Here is a 24393-nt window from a genome sequence, read left to right as displayed (position 1 = left end):
GGACTAGGAAGAGAGAGCATATTTCTCCTGTTTTGGCTTCCCTTCATTGGCTTCCTGTTAAATCCAGAATTGAATTCAAAATCCTGCTCCTCACATACAAGGTCTTAAATAATCAGGCCCCATCTTATCTTAATGACCTTGTGGTACCATATCACCCTATTAGAGCACTTCGCTCTCGCTCTGCAGGCCTACTTGTTGTTCCTAGAGTATTTAAAAGTAAAATGGGAGGGAGAGCCTTCAGTTTTCAGGCCCCTCTTCTGTGGAACCAGCTTCCAGTTTGGATTCGGGAGACAGACACTATCTCTACTTTCAAGATTAGGCTTAAAACTTTCCTTTTTGCTAAAGCATATAGGTAGGGCTGGACCAGGTGACCCTGAATCCTCCCTTAGTTATGCTGCAATAGACGTAGGCTGCCGGGGATTCCCATGATGCATTGAGTTTTTCCTTTCCAGCCACTCACTATGTGTTAATAGACCTCTCTGCATCGAATCATATCTGTTATTAATCTCTGTCTCTCTCCCACAGCATGTCTTTCATCCTGTTTTCCTTCTTTCACCCCAACCAGTCGCAGCAGATGGCCGCCCCTCCCTGAGCCTGGTTTGGCCAGAAGTTTCTTCCTGTTAAAAGGGAGTTTTTCCTTCCCACTGTCGCCAAAGTGCTTGCTCATAGGGGGTCATATGATTGTTGGGTTTTTCCTGTATTTATTATTGTGCGATCTATGCACAATATAAAGCGCCTTGAGGCGACTTTTGTTGTGATTTGGCGCTATATAAATAAAATTGAATTGAATTGAATTATTACAAACGCTTGACTGCAGTTGCTGCTAAAAGTGGCCCAGCCCGTTATCACAATCAATTTTATTACACAGGGCAATTTAGGTTTGGATATTTTTCCCTTTAATTACTTGTGTTATCTTTGCCTAACATGTAAATTTGTTTGGTGATCTTAAACATTTAAGTGTGACAAATAGACAAAAGGGGGAAACACTTTCTCACTCCACTGTACAGTGATTAATATGAATTATGAAATATTTGTTGGATAAATATGTAGAAAACCATTTGCAGGCAGTACCAGTGATGCCACCCAGTTTTGTATTATATTAATAAGAGTAGCATGATCAGTGGTATCAAAGACTGCAGATACGTCAAGCAGGTATAAAATGGAATTTTCACCCTTATCCAACTGCATAAGAATATCATTAGTAATTATATTTTTAATATGTTTTTTTCAGTGCTGTGGTTTTGTCAATAACCGGATTGATTAATAACAACTTTCTCAAGGATTCGTGAAATAAACAAGAGTTTGGAAATTGGTCCATAATTATCTAGAACAGTGGGAACAAAGCAGAGGAAAGATGTTGGCTGTTTTCAAGTAATCTGGAATAAAGTGAGATGAAAAGGACTGATTGGTGATAGAGAGAAAGGAGCTGCTAGGCAGAACCTCTTAATGAATTTCGGAGAGATTATGTCCATTGGGCAGGACAAAGTGTGCATGTGTGAAATAATGTCAAGGAGATCTGTCGAGAAAATTGGTTTAAACTCAGAAGAGAACTGATCAAGAGACTTGGGCCAGTTGAAGACGTGCAGACTTGTTTGCAGTCACTGCAATACATGGCAGGGAAAGCAGATTGAGAAGCATTAAGGAATCTGCTGATGGTGTCAAACAAAAACCTTGGATCAGATTTATTACCAAAAATTAAACCAGCAAAATAAGATGATGTAGTATCTTTTATGAATTTGTTAAATTTGGTCCTTCATAATTGTGTTTAATGTCTTACTTTTGGTTGCATCCTGTCAGTCCCTGTGATGAACTGAGCATGACCTCCTTCCTTGGCCATCCCATTAATGAGGGGAGAGCTGGCCCCTTCCCCAATCCCAAAAGAGAAACACCTGCAACACAACATGTCTGTGAAGGTTCTCAGTCATCCAGGTCATCGTAGTCTAAGGAGCTTGGAAAGAAAAAAATCTGGACTTCTTTAAGTTTGTTTACGTTTTCTTGAAGATGTTTCATCACTGAAGAAGCTTTTTAGCTTGCTTTTCTTTCCAAGCTCCTTAGCCTGCAAATACAACAGTTTTCTTTAAATACACAGAGGACTCTCATTCTGAGAAAAGTGTAGATATTGTTGTGTGTTTGTGGTTTCACCTGTGAGAACCTGAATTCTTCTTCACCAGATCGATCACTTCTTTGGTGTTCCCCACCTCTCCATCAGTAAAGACAAAAAGCTAGAGAGGAGAGTTGGCACATAAGGACATAACATGAAAACCCCCCCCCATCTTTTTCTATGTCAAAGTGGTTTTCATCTAGCTAATGTTTCTAAAGTCCACAGTAAATTAATGTAAGCTAGTGTGTATATTAGCTGTCAAGGCTAACTGAGAATCCAGGGCTGGCTGTAAATATGTTTGAAGGGCTCCAGGATTTCTTTTCTATGTCTAAGCACTTTCTGTCATTTACACTACACATTTACACACTCTGCACTGTGCATTGGGGGCCAATAAGACATCTGCTGCACAACCTGAGCCATAACCACCCTAGGAAAGTGTCCCACTTTATGCGTTACCTGTCTGGGCTGATTGGGAAAGCAGGGCTGGCTATAAATATGTTTGAGGGGCTGCAGGATCTCTGTTCCACCAAGATTAGCCTCCATCTGCCCAACCTTCTTCAGAGCCTCCTCCATGGTCTGCTGGCTGTACTCCACACTCTTACTGCCATCACATGAACACATGCACCAAAACAGCCATTAAGATAGTTTAACAAAGAGAGCAGGGCCGTTCTTGGGCTGACTGATGTGAGGGAGAGACTCACAGGAAGATGTGTTCATATCTGGACCCGAAACTGTAAATGTTGAAATAGCAGCCCATTGGTAAGCTCTTCAACAGGAGCAGCAGAGTATCCTTAAGAGAAGAGGGAAAAGATGGTGAGGCCACTGTGTGAGAGAAACATTAAGAAATATTTTATAACTCTAACACCACATCATAAATACCCTGGCACTGCTCATCCGAGATTCCTGCTGCTCACTGTAATTGGTAGCACAGTCCATACTTCCAGATCGATCCACTACGAACACAAACTCTCCACATGAAGCCGTTGAAGACATCACAGACTGGGGAAACTCAGGGTACAGACTCACCATCACCACTGGATCACCCATCAGAGAGCCTGAAAATGAGAGACAGAAAAAACTTAAATCAACATCGCCTTTCAGTGTTTATTCAAACATATTTAACTCCTGAGTTGATGAGTAAAGATAATTAACTTTTTATTTGCAAATTAATGACTTCTCTCATTTTCACTCACCCGGCTCAGCAGAGGCCTGTCCTGCCTCCACCACAGCAGTGGGCTGGTGGGCGTCTTTGTAATAAATCAGCAGTTCAACATCTCTGTCAAACTTGTGTCCTGCAGCCAGCTTGACCTGCACGCCACAAACACATTCATATTTATTCCTCAGTAATAAGTAACAACCACACACAGCAGACACATCAGCACTCTACCTACCGTGGCCTGGGTTTGATCAGTGTTGAGGTACTGCAGAGGGTCCAGGGAACAGTTGGACTCTACTTTAGAGATTGGACGAGGAGAGGACACTCGGGCAGAGAAAGACAGACTGTAGGGCACCAGAGAGGCAGGAACAGAAGTCACCTGGACACCTGCACCTTCACTACCTGTACACAACATCAGGTTAGAAATGCTGTAAACAATAAGGCTGCTCACAAGAAATAGCATTTATATTAATTTAAAGTTCAGAGCTGTTCAGGAATAAATAGATCAGAGTACAAATGATAGAGAACCATACATCTGTGTGAGCAGCTTTATAACTTAACAATTCAGCTGTGCTCTGTGTGTTCTGCAGATGTCTCACATACTTGATCAATCTTAACAGAAAACTTTGCAAGCTGGGACATACACAATCTTATTTTTTAAACATAATTTTTAGACATTTTTTTAATATCTGAAAATCACTTTTTCTTCTAGAAAATGAAGTTGAAGGTTGACTTCATTTTCTGACATATATTGTGTTCTCAGGGTTTGCTAAAGACCCAATATGGTTTCACTGTTTCTGGTCCAAGTATTCTGAAGTTGTCCTACCCTGAGGTTGGTATCGAGGGTTGAGCACAGCAGGCAGACAGAACCTCAGACCATCATCAGCCTGCACAGCCAGCTCAGTGACGTACTCCAACCTGATGGAGGCGCTCTCTCCTGGAGGCAGACTGCCCACACTCAGAGAGAATATATCTGGACTCTCATCACTCTCCTCCAATAGGAAGGCCTGCTGACCGGAGCTCAGAGCATCATCATACTCCTCACGAGCCTGAAGCACAGGTGACACATGTCAGTGACATTCACTGTGTTTATTTTGAATCTCACTTATAATCAGGTTATATTTACTGTCCAGCTCACCTCCTGTTTCTCCTTCACCTCAGCTACAATCTGTGTCTGTCCAATCTGAGCACTGAAATGACAGACAGCAGCATCTCCAGGCAGAGGGAAGACAAAAACAGCCTCTAATGGTTTGTCCTCCTTGTTCTCGTAGTTCAGAGTGGAGACCACTGTAGCCACATGGTCCCTCACCTCCAGCTCCACCTCAATGCTCTTCAGAGGAACTGACGGAGAAATAGTATTAGAATAAATACAAACCATACAGATATTTTACAAAATGGTTCATTCACAGATTGTGTCTTGTGTTACATTTCAGCCACACAAAAGTCAAACATTAAAGAAGCTGGTACTTAAACATGACTGTCCGATAGTGTCACAATGTGTTTTTTATTTAATTATAAGTGATTTTTTTGTTTCGTTTTTTTATCCATCAATTCTCTTCTGTACGTGGCCCCGTAAGGGACATGGGAGAAAAAAAATAAAGCTGAAGTTTTGCTTGATCTCGCAAATGTTTTTGCCGCATTCTTCGGAGGCCGCCAGCTCGAAGCCGACCGGGAGGTCGAGGCACGATGTGCGGGAGTGCGGCGTTCCCCCCGGCTGTAGTGGGCCTCGACCTCCTGTTAGCTTCGAGATGGTGGGTAACAGACATCTCCGAAAACGTCAGAGCACTTTTGCAAATATGTGATGTCATGATAAACCCAGCAGATATTTGACGTTTACACAGCTACATTCATGCCTCAAAATATCTTAAAAGTTAATTTTGTGACCCAGAAAGAGTAATATTAAAACTTAGTAGCTGCCACCATTGTTGGAAACGAATTGGCTGGGCCCCACTATGAATTCTGGGATAGGTTGGGTTACGAAGGATACACCAACTCGGCCTTCAAATGAGACCTGTGAAGTATGCAGTCTATTTTGCGAGATCTTGCAAAAGTTCATCTTAATTTTTTTTCCTTCTCCCATGTCCCTTACGGGGCTTCGTATTTCTGTGCTTTTGTAACATAAGAATATACTCTGCATGACTCATAGCCATATGCAGCAGTAGCCCACTGTCCAGGATGCATATGGTCAACTTCACCAATTTGTAGAGGCTCAGCATGGCTTGGTGCCATCCTGATCTCTTCACCAGTCAGTGTGGGAGACCCAGACATTTTTATTATATGCGCTTTGGTCAGTAGATGTTGAAAATAGCCATGAACCTCGATGCAGTTCTCATGTTGATAGGTTAAAAAGCAATTACCATCCAGCTATTGAGAGAGGTTTGTTGACTACAGCCTCAGTCATTGTAAAATAATTATGTATTATGTGCCACTACAAATGAAAAAAGTCTACATTTCATTTGAATATTAGATGAATGAAAAGAGGCTGCAGAGAAAACAGAAGCCTCTTTTCTGTCAGTACCTGGTATCTTCTGGACAGTTAGCAGACCACAGCGGTTCATCATTGTACCTGTGGAAACAAAAACAGGACTTGGTGTTGAAATAAACACATTCTGGGGATTCCTTAGCAATATAAATAATTGAAAAGCAAAAAAAAACAACAAGTATTGTCACATTAATCTCATTGATAGCATCCTGGTAATGATTGATTCAATGAATATGACCAATTTCGAAGATCTGACAAACTACTTGCTGTAAATACATATTGCCTGACCGTTAAAATGTTAACCTAGTTTTCCTCTGACAAGGCTAATAACCAATGACAACAGGATCTCCCCTCAAATACCCAAGTTGATGTCATTATAAAATAATTGAAATATACACACAACCAGCAAGCCAAGAAATGTAATCTCTCCAGCAACAATTGCGTTTGCGTTGAGGCTTCTTCCTGATAGGACATGCAGGAAATATCTCGTCTATGCAGCCTGGAACACTGCAAAATATTTTCTTCACTGAAATGATTAAACTGTCATAACTTCCTGTGAGCATCAGTGCTTAGTTCTAGGTCCTAAAAATGTATGGACGTTCCAAGTCAAGAATCAAGTTTTAATGGGTTTTTTGTTTGTTTTTTAAATATGATGCTAGTGGTGGTGTTTGATATGGGCGACATGGGCCGTTGTCAAGGGCGGCATCATGGTGACGTCATCAAAGTGACGTTTATCAAACTGTCTATAACGAACAGAACATCATACTGACCCGAACACTGTTGGAAATATACTTCAAACTGCAGAAATTTTTCAAGTCTTCGCATTTTACACACAGAATGATAAAATAAAAAATTAATAATTTAGTTTACTATTTTAACGCTCAGTGCCCTCTCAGTGCTGCTGTTCATTTCTAACGTGACAGCTAAACATTCGAGCTCTGAAACTTCAAATATTAAGGGTTACTAACCCGTAGATGCTTCGGTTTTCAGCAGATCAAATCAATAAAATTAAAAAAAAAAAAAAAAAAAACATCGATTCAATCAATAAAATCGAAAGAATTGATCATTTATTGAACTGGTATTCTTAAGAGCGTTCTGTCAGCCGCAAATCCAGCTGTGTGAAACAGAATTAATTCCAGTCAATTTAAAACTGCAACTCTGAACATAACCTGCTCCTGGCCAATGCAGTAAGTGCGTTATATAGAGTGCATGTTTCATGCCAGCCGTTTTCGCCTGTTTATCATCCTGTAAGAGCTCAGCATTTTAAAGAAGAAAACACTGCATGACTCGTTTCTATGAATTCATTCAGCTTTAATCTGCACACAAATAACAATTAATACCCCCTTTAAACTCGACACAGAAACATGTGGATTATGTTATCACTGAGTGAAATTTCGGAAAACGCTACAAGAAAACATAGCAACCAGTTAAGCTCCAACATCTGGGACTTCTTCCACGCTCTGCTAACTTCCAGTCAGAGGAGTTCCATACGCCGTCGGTGAACGGCATCCCTTTCTTTTTGAGACCGTGACTGTGCGCCTGCCCAATAATGTGTGACACCAAGGCCCCAGATCCAATGCAATATTTCCATTTTGTGACACTGGGACCCGAAAACATATTTTTAAAAGAAATCATGAAAACTGAAAGAGAAACCAATGATGCGATAGTAGGAATCAACTGACCAACTAACCAAAAAAACAAAGTAATGACTACAATAAACCAGCGAGATATGAAAATATAGCCAGTGAAGAATGATGCGCGATAGAAACTTACCAAACAAGTGTATCCGGACAGGTTCACTACAGTTCTGTTCTTGTAGCAATGTTTACGCCACACACAGCAGACTTTATAGCAACAAGTCACTGCTGCCGAGTACCTCTCATTTCCTTGCCTCCAACAACCGGAATGTACTGGGTGGGTGGAGCTTCAAATTGCAAAACAATTTTTCTTTGGGTTTGTTTGGTTTGTTTGAGAATACCTTCTGTGAGTTCCATTTTTACTTTGCAATAGCTCTGAAGTGTTGAAAAATCTTATGCTCACACTCAAATGTGACCATAAGACAATCAAAATAGAACACATGAAGATTCATTATCTCACTTTCTACAGCTGTACAAACACATTTTATCTAAAATGAGTGTATTGCCACCAGAGATGGGCAGTAACTAGTTACCGTAATCAGATTACTTTTTTCAAGTAATGAGTACAGTAAGGGATTATTATTGCAAAAAAATTAGATTACTGTTACTTTCCCGTAAGGACGCTGCGTTACTAAAACTGATTTTTTGCGAGTGTCTCTCATGAGAATGAAGCGAGTGCGACGTTTGTGGCAACAGCTGTAGCTGTGTCCCAAAACGTAGGCCGCATCCTTCGGAGGACCCAGCCTTCGTGGTCTACGTGGGCCAGGTCCTTCGATGACCTGGAAGGCCGGAAGTGCGAGGCTGTGAAATGGGACAGTCTAGCCTTCAGATTTGCGTCAGCTGTCTAGGTGGAGTTTAATAAACTCGGCGGTCTGCTCCTTGCTATCTAAAATACAACAGGACACTGGCATAAATTCTCGACTGTCTCACACTTCTGTTCAATCAGTTTTCTGTTTGACGTTTATTCAGCTGTGTGAAAATACCGGAGTAACCGACCTGATGGATTAATAAAGTTTTATTTAATCTAATCTAATCTAATCACTTTGATCTCAGTCAAACCGATTTATTCCGGAACAAATAACACACCGAAAAAAGCCAAACAATTGCATTTTTAAGTTATCCGAGTGATTTATATATCATGTTTAATCTGAGTAGCGAAAGACAGCGGGGGGATTGAAAACGATGTGCCGGGAGTCCGCTGCTCTCGCTGGCTTGAGTGACCATTGAATCCCCGGCTAGCTATCAAGCGGTTGGGTAACAGACGTCTCCGAAAACGTTGGAGCACTTTTGCAAATATGCGATGTCTTGATAAACCAAGCAGATACTTGAAGTTTACACAGCTACTTTCTCGCCTGAAAATGTGTTAAAAGTTTATTTTGAGAGTAATATTAAAACTTAGTAGCGGCCGCCGAGGGAAATTTCTTTTGCAGTTCGTCTGAAAAGCTGCAGGTGCGCTTTGGCATCTTTGAAATATCACCAGGCGTGCTGCTGCGTGCTGTCTGTCCTGTCTGTGAGTGCAGAACGTCAGATGTCACACATATGGGTCCTCTGTAGGAAAACCTGGACATTTTCATCAGTATCGAAAATCCCCCCGGACAGAACATGAAAAGTGGACGTGTCCGGGGAAAAGAGGAAGGTTGGCCACCCTACTCAAGTCACTACTGCGCAGACTCTGGTCGTGTCCAAATTCATGGGCTGCATCCTGAGGACGCATTTGTAGACCGATTACGTCACAGTGGCGTGCCGAAGGCTGTCCAAATTCGTAGACTCCTCTGAATGCAGCCGACAAATGAGTCCTTCTTTTCCCCGAATTTGAAGTATGGGTCGGGTGTGTCCTTCGTGGCCCACCATATCCCAGAATTCATAGAGTGGCCCAGCCAAACTCCAGTTTCCGGCAATGGCAGCTGTAGCACTTACCTGGATTTATATACAGTACCAATGGATAATTACCAAGGTAATAAGTAATTTGGGCTAGTATCAGAAGATAAAGAACGACTCTTAGAGCTCTGGTACATGAATGGCAGAAAAACCAGATAAACACAGTGGTGTGGCTTAAAAGTGCTTTAGTGATTTTAAGCCTTATAAAAGAAATTTGTAAACAACACAATATTACAACAGTTTTAACAGAACTTCAAGTATAAAATTTCCCCCAAAGTAGCAAAACAATAGAATAAAATAAAATTGTGCACAAGTAAAAGTATTAGTCTTTTTTAAGTCCAAATGGTACCGGTGGGGCCCATGACAAACGGGTGTATTGCAATAGAGTTCGTCCGATGAGGAGTGTGTGTGATTGTCTATCCTACCGTACTACTTGTACAGTAGATGATTGTAGTCCATCAATGTGCAAATGAGTGTGCGTGTGTATGTATATCGTCTCCTAGGATCTTGGGTTGGTTCGCCATCCAGTGAACACTGGAACACTCTGGGTTCTGGAATCGCTGACCTGGTCTTTGGATTCGTCCCATATAAAAAACCTGACCTATAAACAATGGCCAAATATATGTCACGAACAATTTAGGAATAACTCTCACAAATTAAACTAGTGTCACAGTGCAGTAACCACTATTCAGATCAGCTATCATCAATTCAATCATCACCAGTTCAGTCATGTTGTACAACATTAAAATATCAAGTTTCAAAGTATCAATATCCAAAATTCACAGCTGTAACCTGCAGTAATATTAAAGATTATCTACAGGGTTTCAAACATTCAAGAATTATAGTCACCATATAATTCACTTTCATTGTAAAACATTAATTACATTCAATAGAAATAAACTCACTATACATATATATCTAATCACAAATAAATAAGTATATTACCCCTTTTAAGAAATGGAATAATATGCAAATGCTTATCATAAATTGAACAAAGTGCAAACAATCAGGTTCAATAACATGTAAACACAAGGACTCAGTCCACAAATAGGAGTATTAAAATAGACGTGCTTAATCCTGCTTGTACCATAGGCCTACTAGTACAAGTGGAAATACACTAAAAATTACCTCCAAGTATTCAATACTGAGTATTCTAAAACAACAGATTGACATCAAAATTAAACAGGAAGCAGGATAAAGTCTGCTTACAATTATCTCTCACAAAGCTATATTTAGCTGCTTTAACCATTTACAGTGTTTCACATGTTAAATGACTTAGTTAACGATCTAACTAACATAACAGCAGTGCGTTTCAGAGACATCCAACAACTGTACCCACACTCCACACATCACGTGTCTGATTAGCCACATTTAGCTTACCGCCGTCGAGTGTATGCTCAGCGTTTACGTGAAGCCACAGCTCAGTAAACCTTCCGGTTTCGCTCTGCCCTCTACGACAACAAGTGCAAAACCATATTTTGTGAAAAATATCAGTTTAGATGGTATTTTTTAACTCGTTAGATGTTAATTTCTCCAGCTTACCGATAACAAAGTTTTAGTCCGCCTGCTCTGTTCGGCTGTAGAAGCAAGAGACTGCAAACTTGGGAGCTGGCACTAAGGAGGGACAAGAGCTGCCTAGAGCTTCACCGATTGGCTGACATGCGAGGAGTGGAGTAAAACAATAGGCTCTCATCAGATCTCATCAACCTTCTGAGAAAACTTAACCCTTGTTTGACCAGAGCATATCATATATAAATCTGTGTCCCTTTTATGTTTAAATAAATGTATTGATCTCGTTTCACTTTTATTAAACAAGGACAGTAAGAACAATGAACATTAAAGGTTTTACTTTTTCTTCTCTTTTGTTTGAGATGATTTTAGGAACTGGGTTACACAGCCGCTACTAAGTTTTAAAATTACTCTTATTAAGCTTTCTGGGTCACAAAATAAACTTAACATATTTTCAGGTGAGAATGTAGCTGTGTAAACTTCAAATATCTGCTCGGTTTATCAAGATATCGCATATTTGCAAAAGTGTGTCGATGTTTTCGGAGACGTCTGTTACCCACCAGCTCGATAGCTAGCTGAGAGCTCCAGGGTCACTAGAGCCGGCGAGAACGGCGCAACTCCCGGCACATCATTTTCAGATCACCACGGACTTTCACTACTCAGGTTAAACGTAATATATAAGTCACTAAGACAACCTAAAAATTTTATTGTTTGGCTTTTTTCAGTGTTTTATTTGTTCGTAAGTAAATCAGTTTGGCTGAGATCAAAGTTATTAGATTAAATAAAACTTTATTAATCCTCCGGGTGGGTTCCTCCTTGGTTTTCACACAGCTGAATAAACGTCAAACAGAAAACTGATTAAACAGAAGTGTGAGATGGTTGAGAATTTACGCCAGTGTCCTGTTATATTTTAGATAGCAAGGAGCAGACGGCCGAGTTTATTAAACTCCACCGAGACAGCGGTGACGTTAATCAGAAGTGTTTTGGAGCAAGGTTCAGAGGAGGTTGGAGATTGTTACCATCATAGGCTCATCCGGTCAGGATGAGAATGAACAGTCAGTGATCACTTGGAGGGTTTTTGTTTTATTGAATAATGTGCAAAAGAAAAGACACACATGGACTGCTATCTCTGAAACGAAATAAAGTATGATTTAAGTAACTCAGTAACTCAAAACAATACATGAACTCAGGAGACGCAAACAGAAACTCACCTCAGCTGCCGCCCCATGTGGGAGTGAAGAAAGAGTGAGCTGTAGGTGAGTGCAGTCCTTATATAACGAGTGACAGGTGAGCGCTATTAAGGGCAAGCACCACACCCAATCAAAGGTGAGGAAAAGAAACAAGGTGCATCTGGTGAAGTGAATGTGCTGAAAGGTGCGCCTTTACAACAAGAAGGCTAGACCGTCCAATTTCACAGCCATTTACTTCCGGCCTACCTGACCTTCTGAGGACCCGGCCCACGTAGACCATGAAGGCCAGGGCCTAAGGAGGATGCAGCCCATGAACTTGGACACGACTGCTGTCTCCAAAAATGCAAGATGGCAGCCTCCACAAGCGGGATATTTTGGCTTCATTCTTCCACAATGGGAGGAGGTGCTGTCGCGTCATCCATATTTTCTACAGTCACTGTTGCAGATCAACAATGGATAATATATCGAGTGGGGGAGAGAGTACGACTGTGCAGCATTTAAAGCGTGAAAGTACTGCCCTTTCTTTGAGTTTGATTCTGTAAAAAGTGACAAAAACATTAGCGTCCGCTGTACACTGCGTGGGAAGAAAACTTCTTTTTACAGCGAAAAAACCCCATAAACTTCCGAGCAAGCACTGAGTACGCTGCCACAGGAATGTGAAATTCACAGAGAAACTGCCGGATTCTTCCACTGACATGACCGCTGCGACACACCTCCACCAGGGCAAACCTCCGCCTGCCCCACTCCTGCTATACATGTGAAAATAGAGCAACAGGACCGCTGAGCCTTTGATTTTATTTATTTTCTGTTGTGTTTTACTTGCATCTATTTGAAAGAGTGAGTCTAAACACAAAAACTATTTTATTTTATGTGCAGGAATGTGCAGAAAATAGGTTTAAATGTTAAACAAATTTCTTCCAGTCAGAGAATGTTGCATATAATTTGTTTTGCTTGATGCATAAAGTTAAAAGATAAAAACTAATAAAACAAGTTTTAAAAAGACTTTTTCATTTGATTACATTTTATATGATGGATTATGCAGAAAAAGTAGAATTGGGCTGAAAGATCTATTGCTTTATTACCTATTCAGGTTGTAAATCATGTTTTTAAAAAGTAACTAATTACTTTTGAAAATAAGTAATCAGCAAAGTAACGGGATTACTTTTTGGGAGAAGTAATCAGTAATTAGTTACTGATTACTGATTTACTTTTTTCAAGTAACTTGACCAACACTGATTGCCACTTTTTTGGTGTTTGATAAATAGATATGTACATCACACTATGTAACCCTTGTTCCAAACAACATATTTAGCATACATAGATGACCGGCTTAAACCATCTACAGTCACACAGTCAACTAACTACAAACTGTCAAAACAGCTGACACGTCACCCAGTAGCCTGACCACATCTGTGTGAATGTTTCAGTCTCATGAGGTTTATTGTACTCTTCCAGGTTGCAATACAGAAGTTACTGGAAAGAAAGCAAAACAAGTTGACCTAGAAGTGAGTCAAACAATGACTGTCCAGATGTTTCACTGGTTACCACAATGTTTGTGGGTATTATCAAAACTGGCACAGCATGGTATTCTGTGACAGCCTTAACACAAGTAGTGAGAACGTAAGAAAAAATGACTACACTGAAATATGTTTCAAATTTTAGATTAATGTCTTGTGTGTCATCAGCAAACTATATTTCACTGAATAGTTTTGTCTAACACAGTGCTGTGTTTCTTAAACTCAGTTTTACCCAGTGTCCTCTGCAGGTCTGAGACTGAAGTGCAGCTGGTTCTCAGAGCGATGACCTGCCAGGCTGTACTTCAGCGTCACACAGCCCTCTGCTGCCTCTGAGCTCTGACACAGAATTACAGTGTTAGAAGTCCCGTTAATTACTGTCATCAAATACCTAAACAACAACATGAGCTGGGGATAAATCAGTGACCTCTGACCCTGGAAAAGTGTAGTGATTGGTGGACAGTGACAGACACTTCCTTTGGTAAATCCCATGTGACTGATTTGTCAGCAACAGTCGGCTGCAGAGCAAATCGCAGCGACTGCATCACGTGAATATTAATGAAAAACTCTCCAAATATACACAAACAGCTGGAACAGACATTTTACTCACTGCGGGTTTGATCTCAAATATGTATCTGCTGCTGCTGCTGCTGTAATGTTTAAATTGACCTCTAATTGTGTTTAATGTCTTACTTTTGGCTGCATCCTGTCAGTCCCTATGATGAACTGAGCGTGACCTCCTCCTTCCTTGGCCATCCCATTGATGAGAGCAGAGCTGGCCCCTTCCCCAATCCCAAAAGAGAAACACCTGCAATACAACAGTTTTCTTTGAGTACACAGAGGACATGTTGGACATTCTGGGAATTGTGTATGTTGAGGCTCCAACCAACGACTGCAGCAGGCTAAACATGAGGACAACGATGACATGCAACAATAAACACATGAGATGCACTTCTGTACAACTGCTAATACTATTTGCTCCTTTCATTCCACATTGTACTGTCCACTATACAAATCAATACATGGTATCAAAATGTTAAAGAAATGCACAGACTGCACAATAAAAATGAATGCAACTCACAAAATATTGCTATGCCAAACTACAACATCTGACTATGGCATCAATTAGTGCATTAAACTATACATCAAGTTGCAGTCAACAGAAAGTTTCTCCTCATGCTCACCCTACTTTTCTACTCATCAACATCACGTGCAGTGAACAGGTGAGTACAACCACATTTATGATCTAACACACCCATGAGTCAGGCCCCACAACTGTGCACCAATACAGTGTGTGCATTTAAACCAACCCTCTTAATCCAAAAAAGGAAAAACTCACATGGCTCCTACAGTGTAGATTTTCACAGAATGTCCAAAGTTGTGTTTTTATGCTTTCACCTGTGAGAACCTGATTTTTTCTTCATTAGATCGATCACTTCTTTGGTGTTCCCCACCTCTCCACCAGGAAAGAGAAACAGCTAGAGAGGAGAGTTCACACATAAGGACATAACATCAGACCCAGAAACAAATAGCTTATTCTGAGAGCTGAGTTAGGTTTCAGAAACAAATATTTTTATGGTTATGTGCAACGAACAATGTACAGTTAGTATGAACTCCAAACAAAAGAACAAATCTATTACCTAGACAATGATTATACTCACAATGTGTCATGGTCCAGAGTCAGATGACTCTGTCTTTAGGTTTTGTTTATTCAATGTTCTGGGATTTTGTGATGTTTTGATGGTTTTGTCTTTTGTATTTCGTGTCCCTTAGATATTCTTTAGCACCTCTGTGATTTACCAGCTTTTAGGTTTCATCTCTGTCCTTCCCTTGTGTTGTGTCTGGTGTTCCTGTTTTGATGTTTGTGTCATTTCCTGTTTTACCTTTAAGGTCCCATGTCCTACGTCAGTGTATCTAGTTTTTTGTCCCCTTGTCTCATTATGTCCAATTCATCCCAGCTGTGTTTCCCTCCTGTTTCCCTGTTCCCTCATAACTCCCTTGTATATTTAAGCCCTGTGCTTTCCTTTGCCCTTTGTCAAGTTGTACCTCCTCATGTGTGCAAGTTGCCCTGTGTTTCTGGTTTCAGTCTTAGTTCCACTTTTCTAGATTCCTGGTGTTTTAGTTCTCATTTTCTGGGTTTAGGTTTTTTTTTTGAGGGTTTGTTTATGGACAATTCTCCCAGCAATAAAGCTGCTGGTTTGAGTTCACCTTTTGTGTTTGAGTCCTGCATTTGGGTCCATCATCCTGCCTGCTATACAGCTGCACATGAGTTAAAATATCTGAAATAAACAAATATTTTGTACTGCAAAGAGATATGTGCAGAAAATGTATGTAATCCAAATGTTACTCATGTTCATTAAATCTTTTAACATAGTCCCATTATGGAAATGGAAATGAAGTGATGAAATTTTATGATTAGATATATTTAAGGTTGGAGTTAGGCAAGCAGTAACAATGAGTGGAATTCTCCAGGAAAGTGATGCAAGTAATTGTGTGTTACTTGTCTAAGATGACTGGGAAGGCAGGGCTGGCTGTAAATATGTTTGAGGGGCAGCAGGATCTTTGTTAATCCAAGATCAGCTCAACTTTCTTCAGAGCCTCCTCCATGGTCTGCTGGCTGTAGTCCACACTCTTACTGGGGTGGCTGTGGCTCAGGTGGTAGAGCAGATCAGCTACTAATCGGAAGGTTGGTGGTTCGATCCTAGGCTTCCCCAGTCTGCATGTCAAGTATCCTTGGGAAAGATACTAACCCCAAATTACCCTCCGATGTGTGACTGTGTGTGAATGTAGATTAGTTCGCACTTGCATTTAGAAGTGCTTGCATGAGTGGGTGTGAATGAGGCATGTTGTATACAGCGCTTTGAGTACTCCGGGAGAGTAGAAAAGCGCTATATAAGAATCAGTCCATTTACTGCCATCACATAAATATACATACATATCTGGACCCAAAAGTATAAATGTTGAAATAGCAGCCCATTGTTAAGCTTTAACAGGAGCAGCAGAGTATCCTTAAGGTAACAGGGGAAAAAAGGTGAGGCCACTTTGTGAGAGGGAGCCTGTAGACAAAATAGCTTATGTAAACATATTAAAGATATCCTAGCACTGTTAATCCAAGTTTCCTGCCGCTCACTGTTATTGGTAGCAGAGGCCATACTTCCAGATTGATCCATTAAGAACACAAACTCTCCACATGAAGACATCACAGACTGGGGGAACTCAAACCCACCATCACCACTGGATCACCCATCAGAGAGCCTGAAAAATAATAGGGACAGGAAAATGACACATTTTCTTTTCACTGATTATTCCAACCCATTCAGCTCCTGACTTGAAGAATAAGTATAATAAAATGTGTATTTGCAAACCACAGCCTTTCAGTGTTTATTCAAACATTTAACTCCTGAGTTGACGAGTAAAGATAATTAACTTTTTATTTGCAAATCAACAACTTCTCTCGTTTGTGCTCCCCTGGCTCAGCAGAGGCCTGTCCTGCCTCCACCACAGCAGTGGGCTGGTGGGCGTCTTTGTAATAAATCAGCAGTTCAACATCTCTGTCAAACTTGTGTCCTGCAGCCAGCTTGACCTGCACGCCACAAACACATTCATATTTAGTTCTCAGTAATAAGTAACAACCACACACAGAAGACACATCAGCATCTCAGTGCTGGTTTTTTTGGCAGCATCGTAGTGGGCGCAGCATCATGGGCACCACAGAACTTGGGTCTCACCTGCTACATTCAGTGTATCTTAAAGTGGACATGAAATGCTACACATATAAAGGCTAATTTACACCACTGAACCCACTTCTCAAAAACTGGCACAGATGTAACACTGTCTGTGTAGCTGGATTTAAGAAATAAGTGCTTAAAGTTAAAGTTTTGAAAACATTATTAACGCCATCTTCTGTCAGTACAGAAGGTTATGCCACCAGGTTGGTTGGCTGGTTATGGTCAATAGACTTACAGTTGGTTTGTTAGCGAACTGGTGACAGAATCAATAACTCAGGAAAACAAAGGGACACTAAAACTAAAATCAATTTAAGGGGTCACTTTGTGTTGCTCCTGGATGCAACAATGAGTTTAATGTTAAAACTATGGATATTGATAGGTTTGTAACATAAACCCATTCGCTGGAACGTTCAGGACAATTTGCTACACAGCAAAAACAAGACACAAGTAGGCAAAGTTCCTTGTAGTACTCATGCATGAGGGAGACCTGCCTGGAGCCAAGTGTCGTTCCACCCACTTGACCTCCGTCAGACTCTCGTCCGTTCCCCCGTAACACTGCTCTTTTATTGTGGTTACATGAATATGCATAGGTTCATTAACATATAACATCTCATATAGGTATACATGTGGACAAAGAATACCTTGTCTGTGTGTGTGTGTGTGTGTGTGTGTGTGTGTGTGTGTGTGTGTGGGTGGGGTCAAGATATGACCCCATGAAGACTCCCCAAAGCTGGTGCCAGGAGTCTAGCGGTACATCTGAACAAAAGGCTCTTAGACTCAAACAGATATACGTGTGTTTGCTATACTGTATATCAGCAGGAGAAGATACGACCTCTCCTAGGAGGTGTGTGATCTATGCCAGAACACTCTGAAGAGGAGTGAACGCACTCCCCTCTTCATGCTACACAGAGTTGTTATAGACCTCCTAGGATGAGACATTCTTTCAATCTACAAATGATTATATACTTCTAAGCATATATGAGTAAATATTTCTAAGCATAAATGACAATCACAATACAAATCTAACAGATATACTATCCACTTTCACTCTTTGTTCTTTGTTGTTTGGCTAGCTGCACATACACGGGAAAATCCACCTCTTAGCCACAATGTTCAGGCTTGTAAAACACTTTAAAAATGAGGACTGTGTGAAGGAGAGCCTGTAACATGTATGTCAGTTTTTGAGAGCAGGCCTCAATGCTGTAAATGCACCTTTATATGTGTAGTGTTTCATGTCCCACTTTAACGTTACTGGTCAAAAAAAGGTTGGTATTGAGGGTTGAGCACAGCAGGCAGACAGAACCTCCGACCATCATCAGCCTGCACAGCCAGCTCAGTGACGTACTCCAACCTGATGGAGGCGCTCTCTCCTGGAGGCAGACTGCCCACATTCAAAGAGAATATATCTGGACTCTGCAGAGGGTTAGATTTTTCATGGAGTCCAAATAGCTGCTGTTTAAAGGACGGTTCTTCAAGTTGTGACGGCCACATGATGTACACTGCTCATCTCAGAGAAAACAAAAAGGTGGATTCAGATTTCCTCGTGTTTCTGCTGTCAACTGACTTCACCCAGGAAGGCCCAAACTGAAGAGAGTGAGAGATGTGTGTCATCAGTTTTCTTCAGGATTTCTATCGGAAGTCGAAAGATGATAGTAACAGCACATAAATATCCACCTTCTCTGGAAGTGCTGGAGTCAGGATCTGAGGATAAAAGCAGGAGCCTACAGGCAGCACCATCATAATACCAGGTATGGTATTTTAGTGAGGGAAATTCTATTCTGTGGTGTCTCTTCCTTTTTCTACTTTTCTTCTGACTTTTAAAAGCAAAAGTCAGAAAAGCAACAATAAAAGTTAAAGGCTCAAGATTTTTTCTAAAATTTTGGGACATTATTTTGGAGACAACCTTAAACATTACTTTTTACTTACTACATTGTTCCGTCTTGCTTATGTCTGAAACACAGGTGAGGAAAATGTACACTTGGCACTGTTTTTTATGGATCCTTAGGTCATTTTGCACAGATTTACAGTTGGCTCAACAATAGATGTCCCTGGTGCAAGATCCAGTCCACAGCCCTGCCATATGTCCAATGTAGTTCACAGAAGCAATGCCAAAGTCTTAAAACTAAGAGTTCTGAGAGTTCTGAGAAAAAAAAAGTTCTCTGGGAAAGGCTTCAAAGTCTGAGGTGTTTCTTTGGTGGACTGGGGCTCTTGCTGTGATCTCTTCCTCTGTAGCTTTTCTCTCTGAATCCTGTGCAAATGTTTTTAGAAACTGGCAGAGCAGCGACATAATAACTCCCTCTGAGCTGTAGTCTGTAACTCTCCATCGTCATCTCAGTGTCTTCTGTTCGATAAACAGCAGAGATGACTCTGGTGATGGTGAGGCCGTTGACATCCAGAGTGCACACACAGTTCCTCCGCTCTGTCTTCAGCACATAAATATTCAGCTTCTCTGAAGGTACTGGAGTCAGGATCTGAGAATGTAAGCGGGACCCTGCAGGGAGCACCATCATAACAGCTGGTGAGTCTGTAGGACTCATTGGACAGGAAATGGTATAGGGAGGGGATTAGATTGTTCATGGAGTCCAAATGGCTGCTGCTTCCTCAAGTTTTTGACCATCATCTGACGTACACTCACTGGATTCACCAATTCAGCTACGAGAAACCAAAAAGGTCATCTATGTCAATCATGAAGTAATCAGACAAATTAAGGATTTAAATGTCAAGACATGGCTTTATATCATCATATGCTATTTCCACACACAGGCAATTGGAGGCCCACAGCAGAACTCATTCTTTATGAAAGCCTTAACATTGGTAGAAGGTGAGAAAAATGATTTTGCACTGTAAGTGACTAAATTGCATGTTTTAAACCAAAGACCTTACCACCAAACTCAAATTGTTAGAATATTGCAAACGGTAAAAAAGTCCTGCTGATAGAAAACATTTGTAGAATTATCATTTTAGCTGGATCTAAATCAAAAATTTACAGCTTATAGTAAAGGACAACTCTGTGTGTTCTTGGTGACTGTGATAAATGAATGTAATTCATAACATCTGTGAATTATGGACACATTGTCAGTAAGGTTGCATAGAGTTTCAGTGATTAAATGAAATCATGTTCAGCGATTAGTTTTTCTTTTTCTTTTTTAAATTAAGTATCTGTTGAATATAAAACAGCTAAAGTTATTTGAGAAACCTCGAACCTGCTTATTGCATGCACATAGTTTCAATTTCTCACAGAGCACATGACATACATCTGTATACAGTTATGCCTCATGAAATCAGACAGCTGTGACATTAACCAAAAACACCAAGTTGTACCAGGATAACGGGAAGAGTATAGAGAAGGATAGAAACAGCTCATAATCCAAAGCAAATTCCACATTATCTGTCAAACATGATGGAAACAATTTTATAGCGTGGGATTGTCTACAGTTAAATCAGATCACTGGTTCCCCTTAGATGATATGACTGCTGATAGAAGCAGAAGTGCACAGTGCAGTACTATAATCTCTTCTCAAATTCAGAGATTTGGCTGACGTTGTTTGATTAGACTGCATTTAACAGTGAAACTCCATAAGGACCAAAAATGTACTGGAAAAACAACTGAAAATATCTCAAGAAAAAAAATAGGATATTCTTTTTTTTTTTTTTTTTTTTTTTTTTTTGGTCCATTTGATTCACCTTTTATTGTTTATTTTATTTTCACTTGCTGAATACGGGACAGACTTGACTGGTGGAAAGAAAGGGAGAAAGAAAGAGGAAAAAAAAAAAACCTGAGAAGAGGGACGGGAAAAGGGCAAAAACAAAACCAACAGAATAAGCAGACAAAAAATACATATATCGATCACCTGGATCACCTGTTGAGAAAAGAAAAAAAAGCAAGCAGAAGAAAACGAGAGTAATAAACAAGATCACAATGATATATGGGAATATGACAGTAAATACTAAATATTAAACATTATTGTGCAGCACGTGAGATCGACAGCGCACAGTGTGCTTTGAGGTAGGAGCCAAAAAGGGTGTAGTTTGTGTGTGTGATCACCCGTGTGTGCACCTGTGAGCATGAGCGCTTGTTTTTAAAAAAGGTTCCTTCATGTAATGATCTGCTAGAGGGTGTGGGGGCCACTGCCCCGTCCTCCAGGGCATGAAGCAGGTATGGAGGAGATCAAAACTCCAGACATCCAGAGGCCCCCAGAACACAAGAGACCAAGGAAGACCAACAGAGGGCAGCCGCGCCACTATCCCAGAAAGAGCTGAGGAGAGTCCCAGATGAGGGGTCACTCAGCAGCCGCGGAGCAGAAGCCGGGGCTGCAGTGACGTGCCCGTGAGCTCCGCCGGCAGCCAGCTGTGCCTGAGTGACCGAGCCCGGGCCGAGAGGCCAGGGCACCACACCCCAAGTGGCCTGAGCGAGCCCCAGGCTCCATGCCCCGATAAGCAGCCGCCAAGGAGTGAGCCGGTGGGTACCTGGGCGCCCACCCCGGACACAAAGAACCACCAACGCACCGATGTCTGAGGGCGTCTGCCACCGGCAGGGGAAGTGGTGGGGAGATGGGCCTCAAACCTTGGAGGGCCTGAGATGTCCCAGAGAGGTGGCGTCTGATACCCAACCTGACATATAGACACAGACAAACAGGCACACACAGATACAAACATCTATTCCCACCCTCATGCTCTCATATACAATTACTCAACACTCACCCAACGTGGAGACAGACATAGAGAGACACTGTACACACAATCACACTCCCCAAGCGTACTCTAAGCCCCGGGTCTAGGTACCCTTGCCCCTGGAGGGGGAAACTGTGCCCAGACCCAGATGGTGTTACCCTTTTCCCTGCGGTGGGGAGAAGCAGACTGCCCCGACTCCGCAGCAGCAGGGAGGCCCCACATTCCAGACCCCAGTCGGACAGCCAACTCCTCCTCCTAGCCCCCGCTCCAGCAGGCCGCAGAGAACGGGGTGTGTGGGAAGACTCCAAACCTCCTCCACCCGCTCATATGTAGTGTTGATGTATGTGTGTTCTAAGGTGCATTTAAAACCCAGGAGGGCATGGAGCTACCTGCCAGAGCAGCAGGTAAGCGTATAGCCCCTCCTGCTAGCCCTCAATGTCTACGTGTATTTAAAATTGAGAAGTGGGCAACGACGCCAGGGGTGAAGTGTACACCCTGATGGTAATTTGGAATCCGTGTAGTGTGCCCACCCCCAAGATCCTATATGTATGTGTAATGAGAGTGTGAGTAATGTGAATGTCTAAGTTGTGGGATAAAATTGAGGCAGAGGCAGCCAGAAGGGGACAGAGGGGGGGGGGGGATGTCTCCTCTGCACCCTGGTGACACACCCCTACCCCAAGGCCCTGCATGTGTGGGTGATTGTGGTGGAGCGGGAAGAGGGAGGCAGCTGGAGATGGGGAGGGAAGGAAGGGAGGGGCAAGTGACCCCTCCCTGGGGCCAGCTCCCCCGCTGACCCCAGTAGGCACCCCGATACTCTGCAACCCGCCAGGGAAAGGGGGGCCCCAAAATAGGATGTTCTTGAATGTTCAAACCAATCACATTATTTGAGGTTAACATTTTAAAAACATAATTTGTTCAATTTACTTAATACAGTTATGTCAACAGTTTCCACTAAGCCGAGTTTTGTTCTACATATTTCTAAATGATTATTAAGATGCCAATAAGTGACTTATGTGTAACTAACATAAAGAAATCAGGTAATCCCAACCTTATCTGGTCAGCTTTAAGTGATAGGTCTGTGTTCACCTAATTAAAGTGACCCAAAAAGTGCTTAAAAATGTTGATTAATGCAGGCATACAAATATTTTATAATACTGACTTAGGTTCTGTTTACATAAGTAAGTTAACTGTATCTAGTAAAACCAATCAAACAATACCTTGCAGCTTCAACGTAACCGACTTAAATTAGTGTGCCAATCACTGGATTTTATTTTAATTAACTTTTTTAAATTGGTATAACTGTATGACAGGGGATTTTTTTAAATCACCCCGCAGTTCTTCAGCTAAGACAACTGAGTTAGAAAACACAAACACTGCAGCTGTCTTTCACTCGCGAGGGCAGTCATGGACGCAAGACCTGCGTCTCATCACTGTCTGCGTGCTTTATTTATACTTTTCTGTGTGTCTGTGTGAGTGTGTACAAATAAAACAGAGTTATTCTAAGAACTCAGAGCTGAGGTTCCCCTTTTTCTAAATCTGCGTGTTCTTAGAAAAAGAGGAAGCTGTTAGTTGGTAAATAAGTTCATCACAAAAGTTATTAGGTGAAAAGTCACGTAGACATGTGGTTTGCTTAGTGATGCATAAAAGGTCACATTTCATGTAGCTGATCACATTATGTACAATTTTCTTTTAACACTGTAGTAGTTTAAAGTTGATTTACTAAACCAGGATATGTCAACAATTTCCACATAGTGTACTTAAGTAAATTCAAATTACAGCACTTTAGATTTGTGGAACAAACATTATTACCAATGAAACACAGATATCCAACCCTCTGAGTATCAATAAACATTTTGATGTGATGTCTTGATAAACCGAGCAGATATTTGAAGTTTACACAACTACATTCATGCCTGAAAATATCTTAAAAATTTATTTTGTGACCCAGAAAGAGTAATATTAAAACTAAGTAGCTGCCGCCATTGTTAGAAATGAATTGGCTGGGTGGCGCTGTGAATTCTGGGATAGGGTGGATCACGAAGGATACACCGACTTGGCCTTCAAATGCAACCTGCGAAGGATGCAGTTTATTTTGCGAGATCTTGCAAAAGTAACTCGGGATCTCCCAAAAGTTCATCTTAATTTTTTTTCTCCCATATCCCTTGCGGGGCTCCGTACCTTTTCGTTGTGGCCTCACAAAATGATCACGACCGCACCAATCGTAAAAAGAGTTGGATGGACATTGCTGCTCAATTGCAGCTGCCTGGTCAATGTTTTTCATTAGCAATTTAGCAAAGTTCATGGTGGTGGTGTGTGTGCCTGTGCCAGCTAAAGACAGAGAGCGAGAGACAAATTTTGTGTTATAATTTTCATGTTATGGACGCACAGTGTGAGCACTCAGGTCGCATCAGAGCATTGGGCCGTATAGTGTGAGACCCTGCATCGTGACCTACCAACTTCTCACCCCTGCGATTCAATCGTACAGTTTAAGCAGGAGCTGAATAATGCGACTAAAAAAATCGCACAG

At 41.4% G+C, this 24393-nt stretch overlaps 1 protein-coding gene and 1 long non-coding RNA gene across 2 annotated transcripts in view; both read right to left on the bottom strand.

Annotated features, from left to right (window-relative positions):
• Positions 1 to 5823, bottom strand: part of LOC116329729 (von Willebrand factor A domain-containing protein 5A-like) — a 32635-nt gene extending 26812 nt beyond the window's left edge. The window contains exons 1-10 of the mRNA XM_039622427.1: positions 5776 to 5823; positions 4396 to 4598; positions 4084 to 4306; positions 3493 to 3659; positions 3295 to 3409; positions 2981 to 3156; positions 2803 to 2891; positions 2558 to 2702; positions 2143 to 2222; positions 1778 to 1889 (exon numbers count right to left, since the gene is read on the bottom strand). Of these exons, the coding sequence (XP_039478361.1) occupies positions 1778 to 1889; positions 2143 to 2222; positions 2558 to 2702; positions 2803 to 2891; positions 2981 to 3156; positions 3295 to 3409; positions 3493 to 3659; positions 4084 to 4306; positions 4396 to 4598; positions 5776 to 5818 (1353 nt within the window). The 5' untranslated portion in view covers positions 5819 to 5823. The remainder of the gene's footprint in view (positions 1 to 1777; positions 1890 to 2142; positions 2223 to 2557; positions 2703 to 2802; positions 2892 to 2980; positions 3157 to 3294; positions 3410 to 3492; positions 3660 to 4083; positions 4307 to 4395; positions 4599 to 5775) is intronic.
• A 3506-nt stretch (positions 5824 to 9329) lies between these two features.
• On the bottom strand, positions 9330 to 10932 carry LOC120432884. Its single transcript, XR_005608162.1, has 3 exons — positions 10797 to 10932; positions 10635 to 10705; positions 9330 to 9855 (listed from the first exon to the last, which is right to left on the bottom strand). It is a non-coding gene; the product is annotated as an uncharacterized LOC120432884 (long non-coding RNA).
• Positions 10933 to 24393: the final 13461 nt, after the last annotated feature.

Source organism: Oreochromis aureus, linkage group 14 (assembly GCF_013358895.1).
Source record: "Oreochromis aureus strain Israel breed Guangdong linkage group 14, ZZ_aureus, whole genome shotgun sequence".
NCBI classification, from domain to species: domain Eukaryota; kingdom Metazoa; phylum Chordata; class Actinopteri; order Cichliformes; family Cichlidae; genus Oreochromis; species Oreochromis aureus.
The sequence above is the reverse complement of the archived record's forward strand: the minus strand, read 5'-3'. Positions and strand labels throughout refer to the sequence as shown.